General features: G+C 35.5%; 2 protein-coding genes across 2 annotated transcripts; both read left to right on the forward strand.

Moving 5' to 3' along the window:
* The first annotated feature begins 4,772 nt into the window (after positions 1-4,772).
* Positions 4,773-6,458, forward strand: HB-12 (homeobox 12). Its single transcript, XM_086587574.1, has 2 exons — positions 4,773-5,550; positions 5,647-6,458. Exons 1-2 carry the CDS (start codon positions 5,167-5,169, stop codon positions 6,004-6,006), a joined length of 744 nt encoding a protein of 247 aa, XP_086443700.1. The 5' UTR covers positions 4,773-5,166; the 3' UTR covers positions 6,007-6,458.
* Positions 6,459-17,222: 10,764 nt separating this feature from the next.
* On the forward strand, positions 17,223-19,080 carry CYP78A9 (cytochrome p450 78a9). Its single transcript, XM_086587618.1, has 2 exons — positions 17,223-18,267; positions 18,343-19,080. Exons 1-2 carry the CDS (start codon positions 17,296-17,298, stop codon positions 18,958-18,960), a joined length of 1,590 nt encoding a protein of 529 aa, XP_086443744.1. The 5' UTR covers positions 17,223-17,295; the 3' UTR covers positions 18,961-19,080.
* The last annotated feature ends 554 nt before the right edge of the window (positions 19,081-19,634 follow it).

Genomic DNA, 19,634 nt, shown 5'->3' on the forward strand with positions numbered 1-19,634 from the left:
AATTTAAATTTCTGACCCGATTTGTTGCTCTAGATGTAAGGAGGTCCCACTAACCATAGTTATCAATTTGGTGAATTATTCGTTCAATTGGGAAAACGTTTAAAAAGGTCGTATTTTTCAATGATACCGAATAATCCATTAATTTGGTAAGAAATCATTAATTTGCAAATTATTTGTGAATTATTCGTATTGTCACTATAAGTTTGCTAGTATGTTGTCAAATTTTATTGTATTTTTTTTTTTTAGCTTTGTATTATATTTGAATTACTTACGAACCCGAACTTTTGTCGTTTCTGTTTTTTTTAATCCGAATTGAAAAAATGAATTCTTATTGAAGCTTGAATTTTATTCGAATATTTTCCGTATTGAATTTTTGTCGTATTACGAATTGCTAACTATGCCATTAACCCACTAATTTAGACTAAATATGATAAATTTGTCGGGATTAAAAAAAAAATTGTCCGGAATTTATGATGGCATGGGTTGTAATAATAGTGTGAAAATTTGTCCGGAATTTCCGATAAAATTATCGAAATTTCGGATGGCATGGGCTGTGGCATGAGTTGTAATAATAGTGTTTGGCGATGGCAAAATCGGAAAAACGAAAAATGACGTATGAATTCTACTGTAACTAGGGCGCGTTATTTAAAGGAGAGAGATATATCATTTTTTTATGGTCCTTATTTTAATAAGGAAATTGGGAAAAGTATTGGTGTTGTTATATATCTAAATCATGAAGAGAAATTGCTAGGTGCAGTGTAACATATATATAATAGCATTGTAACATGTTTATAATGCTATGGAGGTTGAATGCATGAGAGCATAATTAATTACTTGACTCCTCCAGAAGCAGATGCTGGAACACACTCACATTTCGGGAGATAACGTGCACCTGACGCAAATATTTAGGAACAGTGGAGAAGGAGCTGCAGGATGTCAACTTAAGGAACATATTCTCAAAATTGTGTTCGATCTTGTTTAATTCATGCAGTGTGTTTTACCCCAAATAATAATAATAATAATCGTGCATTGTGAACTCTTGTTTATCTTTTATTTTTGGGTTAACGAGTAATACCCCCACTAGATGAGCCAATTAGAATTTCTCCTCTACTAGATGGGAAATTAGGGTTTTTCCCCTCCTAAACACACACACACACACACACACACAAAAACTCAAATTGAGTTGACCGTATTTTTTTTGTGTGTATTTAGAAGGGAGACCCTAATTTCCCATCTGAGAGGGGGGTAATACTCGTTAACCTTATATTTTTTGTTGGATAAGGAGAAGGGAGAGGTAGCAATGGAAAGAGCCATTAGTTTATGCAGTGATTGGGCACTAAAATATGCATTTTTGGGTACACAATGTTGTAAAACCTTTATTTACAAATTAGTATGAATGAAAAAAATATTACCGATAAAAAAAAACAAATAAAAAAATATATATAATAGATTTAACTTAAAAAACTTCCCTAACGAGCATAACTCAGGACTTTAGAATTTCAAGAATTCCAATAGTTCCAAAAACCAACATACAAATCGGCATTCGTGTATTTGAACTAAACTTCAAAATTTATATTTTTCAACTCTAATCTCATTATTTTGATTTTTTTTCAAAAACCAAAATATTCAACGAAATTTTGAGATTCCATTCGAATTTTTTTTTTTTTTTTTTTTTTTGCTAAAGGGTAATTTTGTATTAAAGGTAAAAAGTTAAAGGAAAATAAATTTAATGTTACATCATATGTGGGATGTGGCCATGGATGGTGTTCCATGCCAGATTTCTTCTATGTAAACCCATAGTAGGTTGCATTGGGGGTTCTCTAGTGCTTGTATGAAATCTGGTCTATGTGTCCACCATCTATGGTCTCTACATGCAAGAGTACATCCTTCATTAGCACAAGAATAAGTTCCAAGTTGGTTTCCCTCCATGTGCATGTGATGTTCACCCAATTTAGTTTGAGTTTCTGTCATGTATTTCTAAACTTCCAATGCACCTTATTCGACTGAAAAACTTAAATAACGGTTTGTGAGTCTGATTCTATCCATATGTCCCTCCATCCTTGCTCAAGTGCTCTCCTTGTACCTTCTATAATGTCGTGACATTCTACCATGTAACTAGTCTCCACACCTAACCCCCAATACCAACAACACAAACTAACAACACTCAAATAGTTCTTTGCCACAACTCCCCAACCAACAATGTCTGGATTCCCTCTTTGATGCACCATCCGTGCTAATTTTCATAATGCCTATGGGTGGTAGAAACCAGTAGCATTCTAATATCTGGGGGGTTCTTGATAATCTTGGTTCTAGATTTAGTTTCTGCAACAAGATAGTGTCAGAACTAGACATTGTAACTTTTGTCCACTTGTGTGCCTTTCTCAAGGTAGTGTTTATGTTCTTACAAACAAGATTGAAATTTGCAAGGTAGTGTTTATGTTCTTACAAACAAGATTGAAATTTGCTTGCTTTCCTTCATACACCATTTTGTTTATGTTTTTCCATATACATACAGACTAAACATGTGACTGAAGCTGCTGCCCACAAAACTTAGCATTAGTATTTTGTATTTATTTTTCGATAATTTGGTAGGAGACATAATATTAGTATGAGACATAGATGTATGTTGAAACCTTGAGGGGCATCATATCTGGTATGATTTTGGGTTTGATCCCTAATGGTCCCTAGTTCGATTCCCCCAAAGCCACACACCCGGCTAGCAAAAAAAGTTAGCTAAAAAAAATGTATGTTGAAGTTCTACACGGTGGAAGCATTTTGGAAGGGACACGTTTTACCTGTTTTCTAGCAGATCTTTGGAAACCACGATAAGGCATTTTGGAAGGGACACATTTTACCTATTTTCTAGCAGATCTTTGGAAACCACGATAACGACTGAGAGCAGGGGAAGACCCACTATATAGGCAGGGCATTAAAGTGAATGCCCTCAATTTGCCCAAGAAAAATAAAATACTAGTTTTAGTTTGGCCCATATAGCCATGTGTCCATCCAATGATTCAAATGAGGTGTTTATGCCTTAAAAGAAATGGCCCAATAAATCAATAGTATTACGACCGCCAATCCCATCGTTTAAAGAAATTAAGAAAGTCTTCTCTTAAGAAAAATTGAAAAAGCGTTAAGGATTGTTTTGAGATCATTATGGTATTAATTTTGGAAGATGTTTTGTTTATTTTGTATATGAGTAGAATTTATTTTGAGAAATTGATGTATTTATGTGAATGTGTGGTACACAAAAATACAATATTTGTATGTTTCTATTGAATTTTCTATTTTTGGTGTCAATTGAGTTTGGTTTTTGTTTTTTTTTTATATCAATGAAGTTCAATTTTACGAAATTTTTTGTTACTTGTTTTTATTTATGTGTTTTTTAAACTTAACATTAATTTTTTTTTTTGGTCGTTGAATACTCTCGAAACTCCTTGGCCCGCCCTGACAGAGAGAAATGCTATCTGTCAACGAAATTTACCACGTACTAGTGTACTACCATTCAAAAGGTGCCGTTGAGAAGCTAAATCCCAAAGTTTGAGTGTATGGATAAAAAGGAATGTTTTGGTTGAGGACACATGTTTACAATCTATTCGAAAAAATTGATTTGGTTAGACACCAGATTGTCCCCACGCAATTAAAGTTTAGTTGAAATCTCAATATTTTTAGTATATATATATAAAGATTAATGTGTGGATTCCGTATTTTTCTAATGACATCCGGCCAACATGTATTTTCGTTAATTGATTATTATTGACACACTAATGTAATTCCACAGTGGGTTGGTCGACAACGAGTTTCACAAGTTTTATGTGGTTAACTGTATGATGCAGCGCTTCTGGAAGGGTTTGATGAAGCATTCTAGAGATGTGCTTTCTCAGTATTAAGTTTTGCTCAAACCGCAAGGGGTCTGGTTTTTGGGTTGGTGGCATTCTCTTAAAACAAGGAAAGTGCTGTTTTCTGTCGGCATTAGGCGAGCTCAATTTCTACACGTTGTTTGTGACTTGTTGCTGTTGCAATTTGCAAATGCGGCTATCTTTCTTCTCTCTGTTCTTACATGGATATGCTTAGGCTGAAAACTTGTGCGGTACAAATGATGTTGTACTTAGCAATCAAACAACACGTATTAATAATGGGACCCATGTAGCTGGTATGGTGAAAGCAACCTCATCAAGTATTCAAGTATCACAGTTCATTTTGAATGGTTTTGGATAATATCCTATTGGAACCATCTTTGAATTCGACTTTGTTGTTGATAAGATCTATAAATCTAGGATGAATAAAAGATAGTTTGATCAAATATATTTGTAACACAACCATTAGGTGGTACTGTGGTACGCTGGTAACGGACTTGAAAAGAAATATTTTTGAGATAGAAAAACAGCATAGAAGCCCTTATTTGTGTCCTCGTGCATGATATGCCAAAATCTGCTTAACTTTATATTAAGTTTCCACAACTAATTTTGTTCCACACTTCCACCGACTCAAAAGAAATACGAACAAGGAACAAATAACGTGATTCAATTACTTCATATACCCATAACATCCTTTTTAGATCCAAGCTCCACGTTTTCTTGATATGAATCAAGAATTAGAAATGACATAGACAACAACTTAAAGACAGTAAGCAATAATTAAACCTTAATGTGACAATGACTTTTGTGTCGCTTTGATCATTATGAGTTAGGACAACACAATTATTATACAGTATAATATGAAGAGATTAATTAAATTAAATTATATATATTAAGTAAATCCCACACGCCATTACATTTCCAAAGGAAGATTGGCAAGCAAAGAGTCCCCCGTTAGAATGAAATTAGACACGATCACAAGCCAAGTGAAACAAAGCTTTACACGACATCTGATCCAATTGGGCAAGTTGGGCGACCAATCAAAATCCCCACCATGTAACCCAAAACAATCTAGTTCTCCCACCCCATTTATATAACTCAGAGCACACCGTTTTTCTGAATCTCCAACACACTACTGAAGGCCTCAGTGCTCTGAGAGAGTAAAACCCACCCACCACCTTATAAAAAAGAAAAGGAAAGATCTCAATTATTCATTCAATTCCGAGAATACATCTTGCTTCTTTATTTGCATAGTAGTAGTTAAGGTCTTGAGGGAGATGAACTGTGACCACTACTGAGACAAGCCAAGATGTTGGAGAAAGGGGGGTGTTTTCCAGCACCATCTGAAGCAATAAAGGCAGAACCCTCAACGAGCCTAGACTCAACCCTAACAACCACAGGGAAGAACAAGAAGAACAAGAACAAAAACAAGAGGAGATTCAGTGATGAACAAATTAGATCGATGGAAACCACGTTCGAATCAGAATCAAAGCTCGAACCAAGAACAAAACTTCAATTGGCACGAGAACTTGACCTGCAGCCTCGTCAGGTTGCAATATGGTTTCAGAACAAAAGAGCTAGATGGAAGTCAAAGCAGCTTGAGCGAGAGTATGACTTACTAAAAGCAAACTATGATGCTCTAGCTTCTCAATTCGAGTCCATGAAGAAAGAGCAGGAAATGTTACACATACAGGTACTTGTCCTTTTTTCTCCTATTAATTCTGGTGCCTACAGTTAATTGTGTTTCAAGTTATAATAAGATAATAATGGCTTTTCAATCATTCTACAGTTGCAGAAGCTGACTGAAAAGAGAGGGGGAATGCCGAGAATTGAGAGAAGATCGTGCCCACTTGCCTCGGATGGAAACAGCACCGAGAGAGATCCAGATAACAGAGTTATCAAGTCTGAACACGAACAGAAGCCTGCCATTTCATTTGAAAGATCAGACCTTAGAGCGGCACCTTGTTCAGATGATGAAAACAACAACAACTATTACTTGGGAGAGAATGACGAAGCTGATCTTATGAACGTGATGGACCCTGCCAGTTCCATTTTAGCATCACCTGGAAACTGGTCCGCTTTTAATTCCGATAATGGTCTTTTCGATCAGTCAAGCAGCACTTCACAGTGGTGGGAGTTCTGGGCTTGAACAACCAGAGTGTCCTTACAAAAAGTTTTGATGACCTGTAAGTGTATCTATCTTCCTCTGTATATACACCACAAAGAGGTTGATGGAGCAAGGATGAAGTTGTAGCACTTCACAGTGGTGGGAGTTCAGCAATGCGAAATTGCAGAAAAAGTGAAGTTCTTCAAAGAGTCGAATGACTACCAAATAAGATTGCCTAAAAGCATACTCAAAGTGCATTGATAGATTGAAGAAACAGAAAACTGAGCAAGCAAGTGGATCAAATGTGTGTCAGGAACACGCAAAACGTACTGGCCCAAAAATCAACTGGGAAACAATTGGGTTATGAAACCTCGAGCAAAATGTTTTTCTAAATCTCATTTCAGGTTTGGCATCTCGTAAATTTCTTAATGGATAATCTTCAAAAATGGAATTTGCTCAAACCCAATTGGAATGAATTGAATTTGGTCGTGCCACATTCAAAACATCTGTAGTATATGGCCATAGTTTGCAAAGTAAATATTGACTATGTTAGGTACAAACATAATACAAGGATAAGCTATTTGTTCAAAACACTCTTCAGTTGGGGGTTTGGCTGCGATCGCATCTGACACGCCCCAGTTCTTAGGTTTGCCATAGGCTTTTGGACACATCATTGCCAAGTGTTGCATACCCTTAGCTAAGTAGTAAGTATTGATTGAGCTGCAATTGATGCCGAATTACAATAAACAATGGAAAAACGAGAAGGGGACAGAGGAAGTTTTCTATGGAAATTTACACAGAGATGTGGCTTCTCTAGAACAGGGCATTTTCATAGATACCATCGACTAAATCTGAAGGAACAAGATATTTATGTCCTTACTGTTAGGAATATACAATTTAAATGTATTTATTTTTTACCAATCACCAAACAGTATAAATCTAAATCCTGGCCTATTGTAGAAACATTATGTTTGATTTTTCCCCGGATTTCTTTATATAGAAAGCTAGCATTTCAATCCTATAGAATTAGCGAACACAACATAATATTTGACTAAAAACAGAACGAGAAGAGAAAAATCAAAATTGTGTGATATGGTGTCTTTCTCTCCAAATTTATCAACTATTTATAGATGAGTAGTGCATTTTCGAAACATCACAGTGACTCTTTAAAAAAGTTAGACACATCTTTGAAAAGTTACATGTTTCGAAATGACGCACCATTTCAACATAAAGTACTGTTTCGAACCAATGCCTATTTGGAAATGTCGCTCCTTTTCAGTCGAATCAATGCACCCTTTAGAAAAAAAAAAACTCTAAACTGTTTCAAGTGAAACCCATTTAATCTCAAATAGAATAACTTGGGAGACAAATTACTCATTCATATCTTAATGAATTTGTGCAAATCTATTTTTCTAACACTTCCATATTTATTTCTAGGATTGTCTCCTCCATGATTGTGACGTGTTAGTCATATATACATACATCTAAAACTTTCCAGAAGAGCAAATGATTTAAAAACTTTAAGGACTCGAAATTTAATAAACCCGTTCTCTTCAGATACAGTTAAATTCATTGCAAAAAAACTGAAATAACTACTCAACATAATACAAACTGTTGTCTCCCAAGACGAGGGAGGCACATCAATTCAATACAATGGCAGCAATAAAAAAAGGATGTAATGGAAGCGCGATACTAACAATAGCGGTATATAAAATCGATAAACAACCAAAACTCCTAACAAAAGTCAACATAAACCACTTACCAAGATACTCAATCGCCAAGAAAAAAAAAAGAGATTAAAGATTTGAACGTGTTTTGGCCATGCCTATGTTTACCAACAAAACCAATGGAGATAATAATGCCAAGGGAACTCCCAAATTTTCTCTCACAAAATTGAAAATTCCCTATGAATTTTGCTTTACAACAATTTGGCTTCCTCTTTCCTTGGTTGAACTCACACGGGCATGGGCAACAATTGATTTCCAAAAGTGGGCGACCGTTTCCAATTTCAACCGTGCCGCACAATAATTGCGGGTGCAAGTCTTTCCAATTTGATTTTGGATGGTACCAAATTCAATAGAGTGAATTCAACCAACACAAACTACTATCCAACCATAGACTGAGACGAGAAGAACACATAATTGGAAATTACAAAAGCCATCAAAGTATAAAGAGTTCTAGACCTAGCTTAAGCTCAAGATTTGCAGTTGGAGCTCACATTAAACAAACCAAATATCGATATCGATCTCATATATCACCCAAAACCGATAATATCGGGATATATCGGATATTTCTTATATCTATTTTTTTTTAATACGTCCAACGCCATTTAAAATATTGCAAATATCGGATATAGTCGAAATATAATATCCAAACGCCTATCGGATATATATGTTGAAATATATTGGAAATATCCATTTATATTTTAAAATGGTACAAAAATCCAACTCCATATATATCATATATTTTTGTCACCAAATCATCTGTATATGGCTATATAAACGATCGAAATTTTGAACATATAGTATAGGAAAAAAGGTTCTATATTGCACCATATATGGTTGTATATCGATATTAATGAAAGGCAAAAAAAACATTCGATATATATTGTTATATATAAGGATATATCGATTGTATTTTGGTCCATGCATTAAACAAACCAAATCTCGTCTGACCTCATCTACACATAACTAAAATGCGGGAAGACTTGGCAGAATTTTGTAATACGTCCAATGCCATCTGGTAAGTTTTGCAACGTTTATACTAGTCGATCACGTCTTCTTCCCAAACGCCTAATGAGACTTATTGGACGTTTGTGGTGTTTGTTGAAAGATAACACTAATCTCCATTAGATATTGAACCTGTACACAAATCCGTCTCCATTCCAACATATTCTTTTTGTCACCAAATCACTGTACATGCTACCCGTCAACGATTAAAATTTTGAACAACCAGTATAGGCGTTAAATTGCACCACCAAATGGTTGTATATCTCACATCAATGAAAGGCATGAAAAAAACATTCACTTCAAGATTGTTAGAAATAAGTTAAGGAGATTTTTAGAAATAAAAAAAACATGAGACAGAATAAAAAATTCCATCCGAAGCTCATTATGGTAACAATCTCGGTAGTAAAGTTTTCATAATGATTGTCAGAAACCTTACAAAATATCTTCATTGCCACTTTTGCATTGGGCAAGGATTTTTGGCTCCATAAGGGTGACAATAAATCCCTATTTCCCCTCATAGTGACTTGCTCTAGCATTATCTCATAACTTTTATTATTTATCAGTCTCTCACCTTTTTGATATGTTGTACATTCATACATATGTTATTCTTTATAATCACGTGTGTTATTCATAGATATTTTTTCTAGTTTACTAAAAGGTAAGATGACAATTATCAGATTTTATCCTATTTGGTAGGTATCTGAAAGATTACCTATTTAAAAAAGAGAGAGGTTACCTCCATCTCACTAATTATGGTACCCACAGCTGCTCTAAAGTTTTCATAATGAATTGGTAGAAACCTAGAAACCTCGTCCTGATTTTTAAAGAGATTTGAAAGATATGTATACCTCTTTAGTTGTTCAAATTGTCAGGGTTGTATTTAGCAATTTTAATCATTGACAAAGCCTATCCTTATCTCTGTGCATTCTTCTCATTTTTTATGATTGCTATCTTTTATTTTCTAGTATGGCTACCTTTAACAGGGATCTTGATATGTTATTGGCTCAATAGTCTGGGATAGGAAGCGCATTTGAATTCCTTTTTCTTTGGAATAAAATTGGTGCTATATATCAACAAATGTTTTAGAAAAATAGTGCAAAGTCCAAGACTGGTGGTCTCTAGTCTCCACTGAGCGGCCCATGTGGCCACACCTTGAACTCCCATGTTCCTATTTTACTGCTGCTGTGTTCGAATGAACAAGGTTTCGCCCATTTTCCATATTCTCACTAACCAGTCAAATTCACAACAGAATCATATCAACGACGACTAAGGGAAGAAACCGTGTAGGTACTCAATCATTATCAGATTCCAGTATTGATGCCAACGACTTTGCTGTAAGTGTCTGCCTTTTTCTTTACTTTGCTTTTTATTAATTTCTCTTTCAGACCTTAATTTCGATTTTGTGTTCTCTAAATATTTATTGTTCTTTTAAATTTGCTGTTTCCCCCTTTTATTTTTGTACTGATAATAGGTTAAAAGACATGCCTTTTTTAATTTTATTTTTAAAAATAAGGTTTTCAGGTGTTAAGTTTTTTAAAATAAAAACCTTGAAATTCAATACTTATTAAGTTATTAGTATGAAATTGATATGATTTTGTTCAGTAACACTGCAAAATTAGAAGGTGAAACGTTTTTTGAAATTGTTGAAGTGTTTAGTGGTTAGCAAGGTGTAGGCTCGTTTTATTCTTTACGATGAGTTGGGTGACTAGGGTTATCAATGGGCTGGGACAAATTCGAAGCCCGATTGAATCTGAACTAATAAGACAATTTAAGGACTTAGACTTTACTTTTAGTCTGATAAGATTATTGAGTTAGTTCTGGACATATTGTCTGGTCCGATAATGGCCCGACCCGAAATCTATAGTAGATTTGTGTGTTTTATAGTTAATATTAGTAATAAATGGAAGAAAGTGGGTAAAATAGGACGTGGGAGAGAAGAGAAAGTGAGTAGGAAGTTTCCATAGAGTTTAAACAAAGTCAAATGATGGTAGGATGCTTGAAACTAGAAAGAGAAAGGAAAGAGACGAGCAAAATACAAGGAAAGTCTTCTTTAGTTTTTTCTCTCATCTATTTATCTATTGTATATTGTTATCTCTCCTAAACCAAGAGATACCGCTATACACGGTTTTGTGGTTTAGCAATTTACCCGGTTCACAACTTACTCATTAGTTGTGGCCCCTATTCATAAAATTGACTAGATCAAACATCAACACATGTTATCAAGGGCTTTATTCCTTCTACTAGTTGGCCTATCCATGCTGCCAAACAGGACAAAGTGAATCCTCTATCTTGTACTCTTGTACCAAGCAGCAACGCTGGTGTTGTTTCTCAAGAGCGAAGAAATATGCCATTATCTTTACCCTTATTTTTTCCTCAAATATTCTGCCAAAAAAAAAATTGGAGATCTTAATGAGATTACAATGCACACAAATAGATTAAGAACTATATGAATGAGAACATAAAATTAAAGAATAAGATGAAAATCGAGACAAAGACGAATAATAGAGTTTGTAAAAAATAATTTGGTTGATAAATGGGTGTCTATTCTTATTACATATAAGTTACTAGGGGTTGCCCGTGCCTATGGCCTGGCGATGCCTCGACGCGCCTACGACGCTACCCCCTGTCGCTTGGCGCGCCACCCCTACCCACGATGCCTACCCCCTGATACTTGGTGCGCTCACACCCCTACTCATGTTTCTAGGCTTTAAATGTTCACCTATAGTGAAGGCTCATACCCAGCAAGGTTTGTTGATCAAACCCACAAGCCCGTAGAGAATGTTGCTTTTGTGGCCCATAAGCCTGTAGAGAAATAGGCCCATAAACAGACCTAGCAACTAATGTTGACTATGTTGGGAAGGGGAGTTTTGGATGTTGATTGTTCCATCAAGTTGGATGAACTAGTTTGAAGGAAGGTTGGATCCGCCACGTCATAAGATGGGAGGAAAAGTTGTAGCCGCCAGATAGGGAAACTTGTGGGGCCCACACTGCTCTTCCTTCTAGAATAGATTTGTAGCTTCTAAAAGTAAAATTGAACGAATTACAAGGCCTACTGAGCCGAGACTGGCTCAAGTAGTTGAAGCAATATTTGAGTGGAAGTAATCATGGCCCAAGTGAAAGTAAAATCAACAAGTAATCCGACGTACCTCACAAAGTTACTCACATAAACTACATACGTAGAGCAAGTTACATTCAAAACATGATGTACACTATTTTATTATAAACTAGATTTTGGACCCGGGCATACGTCCGGGATCTATAAAATATTTTGCGTGCTGAAAAGGCTTTAAAAAATATCTCACAAATTTTTGAATCAAAATATATTTTTATTAAAAATAAATTGAAATACGTTAATGAATAGCGATTATGGTGCATAAGTACTTGGAAACTAAGAGATTAAATTGAGATAGCTTCTTCACTTTGTGGTTTAAGATATTAATCCGTAATTTTCAAATAGAATTATCTTAAACTCGATCTAGCTTGTATAATAGTTTTCTTAGATTTATGGTGATTTAGTGGTAAATCATCACCGCTCGGCTTACGTACTAATTTATACAAATCACTAAAATATCTATCAAATCACTAAAACAGATTGATTGTTTCCATATCCTCAAAGAATACACTACTCCCACTTGAAAATATTTGTCACATGAACGTGTTCTACGATGAATTGATGAATACAAAAAAAAATCTCTTTCATGAAAATGCGTTCACCTACTTAGAATACTTCCCCAAGTATTTTCTTTTTTTCTATGTGATTATTTGTATATATACAAAATATACTTATTCAATTCTAACATGAATAACAGATAAGATCATGTCATTCTAAATGTATTGTTTATAAATGAAATTAGTTAAGTACATATACTTAAGATTTTGCTTACCAAGTGCCAAATACAATTTTTCTTTTGAGTTCATTTGTGTTTCCCGATGATATCCAAATACAAAATCTAGATTGTTATAGTCAACAAATTCCAGATATATAAAAGGGTTATACGAATAACATTTAGAGTGTTCTAATTCGGTATATCTCACATAATCCTTAGAGAATGTGGGGAACCGTGAGAAGCTGATTTTACACCTTATAATAAGTTATTAACTGAAAAATATGTAGTGTTTTTGAGGCCACGTTAAGGATATATTTAAAATAAGTCGGTGTTTTATCATAGACACTAAAAGTGTATAATTTGTAATATGAAATTAGCTTATACAAATCACCTATTTTTTTTAACAAATTTTTTTATTTGATCAAATATATAATAATTGGAACACTAAAAGTGTTTGATTCATAATAGAAAATTACTTTTACAAATCACCTATTTTTTAGCAATTTTTTTTATTTGATCAAATATATAAGAATTAGAAATACACTCAAACTCTCCAAATATAAGAATTATAAATATACTCAAACTTTCCAAAGAGATTCCATATACGTGGGATTGTAGACTATTAGAAAAGACTATCTTTCATATTAAAGTGCCACATAAGAGAGAGAAAATGTTAACTCTCATATTAGAGTGCCACATAAGAGAGAGAAAATGTTAACTCTCATATTAGAGTGCCACATAAGAGATAGAAAATCCTCCATTAGAGGTCTCTGCTTTAGTATATAGATAATAGATTTACTATTGCTTATTTGCGACTTAACCCTGTACTTGTGGTCTTTTCAAGAGGTCAATGGATCGTATAATTTCTTACTAAACAATTGTCAAGACCCTCCAAAGCACACTTTTAAAAAATAATAATAAAAAGGACTAATGGAATCTCTCTCAAGGGAGTCTACTAACTCGGGATATGTTAATTCAAAGGAAAATTTTACAACATTCTTCCTGCTGCCAGTGTGGAGGACCCAGAGAGAACTCCAAGCACTTGTTCTTCAGTTGTACTTATACTCTGGAAATTTGGGCAAGTGTGAAGCAATTACTAGGTTTAAGCTATCCGACTCAAAGTGTAAATAGAGAGTGCCATTTCCTTATGAGGATGTGTATCAATAATAGCTTAGAAGCAAAAGTGCTCAAAGCTTATATATGTGCAACCATTACTTACATTTGGACTAAAAGAACTTTGAGGACGTTCAAGAACACTAGAGTACCATGGGTTAGACTCCTAGAAGACATGAAGAAGTATCTACAGGAGAAACTGGTTACAGTTAAGGATGCCACTGCTGCAAGAGTATTGATGAATAGATTGGGTTTAAGAGTTGAATTTCAATCTCTTAACCTCAAGAGTTGTATATGGACAAAGCCTGAAGGGTACATCTATAAACTCAACACAGATGATTCACTGAATGATGATATAGCAAGTTATGGGGGTATTATTAGGGATGCAGATGGAAATACTCTACTATGTTACAATGGTAGGAATGAGGTAAGATCAGTTTTGTTCCAATAATTGAATGCAATTTATAAAGGGTTGCAAGGATGTAATCAGCTATAGAAGAGAAAAGTAATGGTGGCTTTTGACTATCTGAGGGCAGTATAAATATTGAATAGGAAGGACCAAGAATGTAGCTATTTTGTACCTCCTCTTGATGAAAAGTTGTTGAATATTGTTGAGGAGGACAAGACTGGGAAGATCTATGTAAGAATTCCAAAATTTTAATATAGGTTGGGGTCTCCTTAACCCTCAGTTTCATTTAAAAAATATATATATATGTTAGTTAGTGTTACCCCCCACTAGATAAACCAATTAAAATTCCCCCCCCCCCCCCAACTAGATTGCCAGTTAGGGTCTCTCCTTCCAAATACACACACAAAAAAACACGGTCAACTTAACTCATTTTTATTTTTATTTTTTTATTTTATTTTATTTTATTTTATTTTATTTTTGTACTTGAGGAGGAGACTCTAATTTCCCCATCTAGTGGGGGGAAAATCCTAATTGACTCATCTAGTGGGGGTGGTTTGTACCTCTAATTTCCCCATCTAAAAATGGGACTAGTTAACCCAAAAGAAAAAAAGCAAAGAGTTTATGTATTGAATAGACCTTCAAAGCCTTTCCCATCCCACAAATGGGACGGGTCAAGTTCTGACGTCTGAACTTTTTTTTTTTAATTAAATCAATTAAATATATAAATATTCCTAATATATATTAAATATAGCGGGTCGGTTATGTTTATAAGTAAGTTCGATTCGGTTAAGTATATTTGAAAATCGATAGGGACGTAGTCAGTTTAGTCTCAAACCCGACCCGAACCGACTCGATATATATAATATATATTAGAATATATATATTTTAATTGATTTAATTTAAAAATATGTGAAAATCGGTCGGTTTGGGTCGGTTAATATCGGTTAAACTATAACCCAATCGGTTTGGTTTGGTTCCAAAAAAATATAAACTTATAGGGGTTGTCGGTTTAGACCCGAACCGACCCATGCACACCTCTAGACAAGTATCCCCTACCGAAATAGAAACAAAAAATTTGGAAAAAAGTGATTTTAGCAATTTTTACTGACAAAAAACTGATGTCACAATTTTTTTTTAGCACCGTGTTGATATGCCTCTATTAAGTGTGTAATAGATCATAACATCCTCACTTTCAGTCTTTGAAGGGAATTGAAGTTGTGTTGTCCTGTTGTAGGGCTAGCCGACTAGAGACTCAGTAATACATTTCCAGATTTCCTCGTGCATTGTTCCATTTTAAATCTCTAGATCTCATGTATGTCTTCCAATTCTACCAGTCAAAGCAATTGAAAGTGGTTCATTGCCGACTAGGGTGGTGCCCAAGAACTTAAATGAAAGTTATCGCGAACCAAAACCAATCATATTCTCTCAAATCATAAAACCCTTAGATCCAATGTTGAAGCTGTTTTAAGAATTTGTATCCTCTGCCAAAAGAAAAGGCCGGACTACTTCCTACTTGGATCACGAAAATATTACCACTTGCTTCATAAAATAATAGTAATACATAATCAGAAAATTGGTTTAAGCGCTTTTGAGTTGTTTTTTTTTTAAAATGAGCCTGTCTAGCCCAATTTCTTGAATACATAATGGAGCACTAATTTATTATCGGTTTCACGAAGAAATTTATAAAAGCAGATTCAAACCTGTCATATAGAAATGGTCAACCTCAGTCAGAATCACTAGAAAATACCAGCAAATAAAAATTGAACTGCCTAACACATTTGATTTGTCTTCCAAATTAAAAGCAGGACTACTCTAGGAAGGTAATACTTATTCGAAACTTCTCACAAGTAGTTGCTTTCATATCTACATGCCTTTTTGTCCACCAGTTGACTGGCAATGAATTGTAAAAGCGTATTTGATTCGGGAAATGGTAATCGCACAATATCTTAATGGATGTTCATAAGATATGTAATCACTCTTTATGTCTTAAATAGAACAAGTATGCAAACGCAATTATAGAAAGAAAAAAAATACGTAGGTTACCGATGTGTGACTTATTACGTAGCTGATGTATGACTTCAAACTTCAGAGCATAATAGTACCTGACATTGACACAATACTGAAAATTATTTTGGTTCAAAACAAACACAAGACTCCAATAATAATCATCAGAAGTTTGTTCGACCGGATATACTCAACGGTGGTAAAAGACAGAGGATACAAAGCTGAAACAGGATATCAAAAACAGAGTAAACATGCAGTAAATGACATTCTTAAATGAGTACTCTTCTTCAATTCAACTTGGAGGCGTATGTGACTATGTGCACGCACTGAAAACACCATTAAAACATCGTCAGTGGCTTTGTTTCGCGGGAAGATTGTGTTGTCTTTCTCATTGCATGCAAAACAGGACACGTTTCAATTCACCAAAAGATTTTTCCATGTGGAATGTTCCAACGCCCTTCCCGGTGCATGGGTCTCACGTGCACCCCTCCCTACGTCACCGACAACATTCCTCCACACGTGAACTGCTCGTGTAACGGCTATTCAATGCCCTAACGCTTTTCTGCTGACGGCGCACCGAAACATCTCCCCTTTCGTCTGTTTTATTGTCCACCCTAACCTAATCATCCTCCCATTTTCGGTCACTTTTAGTTCAAACTTCAAAAGCAAAAATGTCCATTGACCATGACTCGAACACGATTCCAAAATTTTGTCAAGTGGTCAATAAGTAAGTTAAACCAAAGAAGTCGGTTATATTTCTATCATCGCAATTTTACTACTACATGAACGAATTCACCTCATGTTAAATATATGATCACTCGGAATTGATTTTCGTATAATATAATATTATCGAAATCGTTGTAGTACGAACAATTATGCCGTCTTCAAATTGTAGTACGAACAATTATCGAAATCGTTGTAGTACGAACAATTAGCTGATAGGGGTACGCTCATTTTCACCAAATTGTGATCAGAGTCTATAGTGTACTTGTGGACTTAAAATTGTCCACCAGGAACATGGAATTATCGAAAGCTTGTTTTGCGAATTTCTGAAATTAATATTCACATGCACACCAGTAAAGGTGACGGTCAACTTTAGTTGACACCACTATTTTTCACTCTAATTAAATTCCTTGAGGCTCGAACATCCGTTATATTGTAGCCTCTATATAAACCACCAAACACTCCTTATTTCTTTCACTCACTCACTTCTTGGTCTCACTCCACTGCTTTAGTCTCTTTCTTGATCATGGAAACAGTGATTGATAGCATATGGGTCTTTGCCCTCTTTTCAAAATGCTGCAATATGTCTTCTGAAAATCTACTTGCTTGTCTGCTTCTTCTAGTTTCAGCATGGTTAGCTATTATTCTCCTTTACTGGGCTTACCCAGGCGGTACTGCTTGGGGAAAATTCTACTGCACTACTAGCAAGTCCAAATCTATACCGATACCAGGACCAAGAGGGCTCCCTTTGTTTGGAAGCATGAATTTGATGGCTAGTCGTCTCTCTCACCACCTTTTGGCAATAGAGGCGGATCGTTACGATGCAAAACGGTTGATGGCTTTTAGTCTCGGTGAAACCCGAATGATAGTTACTTCACATCCTGATGTAGCTAAGGAGATACTCAATAGCTCTGTATTCGTGGACCGTCCAGTGAAGGAGTCCGCTTACTATTTAATGTTCCATCGAGCAATTGGGTTCGCCAACTACGGCGTGTATTGGCGAACTCTAAGAAGAATTGCTGCCAATCATCTCTTCTGCCCCAAACAGATTAACAGTTCCCAATCTCAACGTTTTGATATTGCCACTCAAATGATGTCCATGTTGGGTAAAACTCATAGTGGAGAAGAAATCCGTGTTCGCGATACGCTGAAACAAGCTTCTTTGAACAATATGATGTGTTCTGTATTCGGACGCGAATATCAATTAGGTATGCCTAATAAAGAGAGTGAAGAAGTGAGTGAACTAGTTGAAGAAGGTTACGAGGTTTTAGGGACTCTCAATTGGTCCGACCATCTTCCTTGGTTGGCTGGGTTGGACCCTCAAGTAATTCGGTTCAGATGCACCAAGCTCAATTCCAAAGTGAACAGGATCGTAGGCCGAATAATTGCCGAACACAGAGCACAGCCCAGTGACAAAATCCGGGATTTCGTTGACGTTTTGTTGTCTCTTCAAGGACCCGATAATTTATCGGACACCGATATGATAGCCGTTCTTTGGGTAAGAATTAGTTTTAGTTATTTCCCATTTATTTTTTGAATCAAAACTTTCACTTATACATTTTGCTTTTTCCAGGAGATGATATTCAGAGGAACAGATGCGGTGGCGATTTTGATCGAATGGATACTAGCAAGAATGGCGCTTCATCCTAATATCCAATCGACGGTTCATAGGGAACTGGATGAAATAGTTGGAAGATCACGGCGAGTTACTGAATCAGACGTAAGTGCAATGTCATATCTGCCAGCAGTTATTAAGGAAGTTTTGAGGCTACATCCACCAGGCCCACTACTATCTTGGGCTAGATTAGCAATCAAAGACGCCACAGTAGATGGTCGACACGTTCCAGCTGGGACTACTGCAATGGTTAATATGTGGGCCATCACGAGAGACCCAGAAGTGTGGTCTGACCCAGTAGAGTTTAAACCAGAGAGGTTCTTGGTGAAGGAGGGTGATGTGGATTTTTCAGTTTTGGGCTCTGACCTTAGGCTAGCACCATTTGGATCGGGTAGGCGAAGTTGTCCTGGAAAGGCCTTGGGCTTGACAACAGTTAGCTTATGGGTTGCTTCACTGTTACACGAGTATGAGTGGGTTTCAAATGAGAAATGCCCGGTTGATTTGTCAGAAACACTGAAGCTCTCATGCGAGATGGCCAACCCACTCACTGTTAGACTCAACGCAAGACGAAGATAAGCTTATCAAATATCAAGAATATTTAAACATGTACATTCGTTTTTGATCCCATAAAGTTTGGTTTTCCTTTTGTTTTTGTTCTTCAGAGATTTTGTAAATATAAGAACAAATTTACTAGTATATTTCGAACGAAAATTATAATGTTCAATGCAACACACTAAGGCCTACTCTAACTACTTAGAGTCTAAATCAAAGGTCCGACATTGACCAGGCAAACACGTCTTTGTTTTCCTACAAGAAAACTATCAATTATTTATTTATTTTTTAACTTAAACTCTGTTCTAATGAACGTAAAACATTCTTCATGATCCTTTCCAATATTAACCATTTTCATTTTTTTTATTGTTTTGCTTACCAAAGATTTCTCCTTTTTTCATCTCCATTGTGAATTTTAACTGCTTTTGATCTTCTTTAGTATCAGGCTCGACAGCTAAAAATTCCATTGATTACTATTTTGTACTTTCTAAGACGCCCCTAGTGTCTTTTTGTTTCTCTTTCATCATTCTTTTTTATCTCCTTTTATCTCATGTAAGTCATATGCAGTTGGAAAATGAATGACTTGATAGAAAGTACTTGCTAGTGCTCTTATATCGTGAATCCACTTTCTACCAAGTATGGCATTATGATCAAACTGATGTTTGATGACTATAAATTTAGTCATCACTATTTGAGGT

The sequence above is a fragment of the Coptis chinensis genome, unplaced genomic scaffold (genome assembly GCF_015680905.1).
Source record: "Coptis chinensis isolate HL-2020 unplaced genomic scaffold, ASM1568090v1 utg279_pilon_pilon, whole genome shotgun sequence".
Classification (NCBI taxonomy): domain Eukaryota; kingdom Viridiplantae; phylum Streptophyta; class Magnoliopsida; order Ranunculales; family Ranunculaceae; genus Coptis; species Coptis chinensis.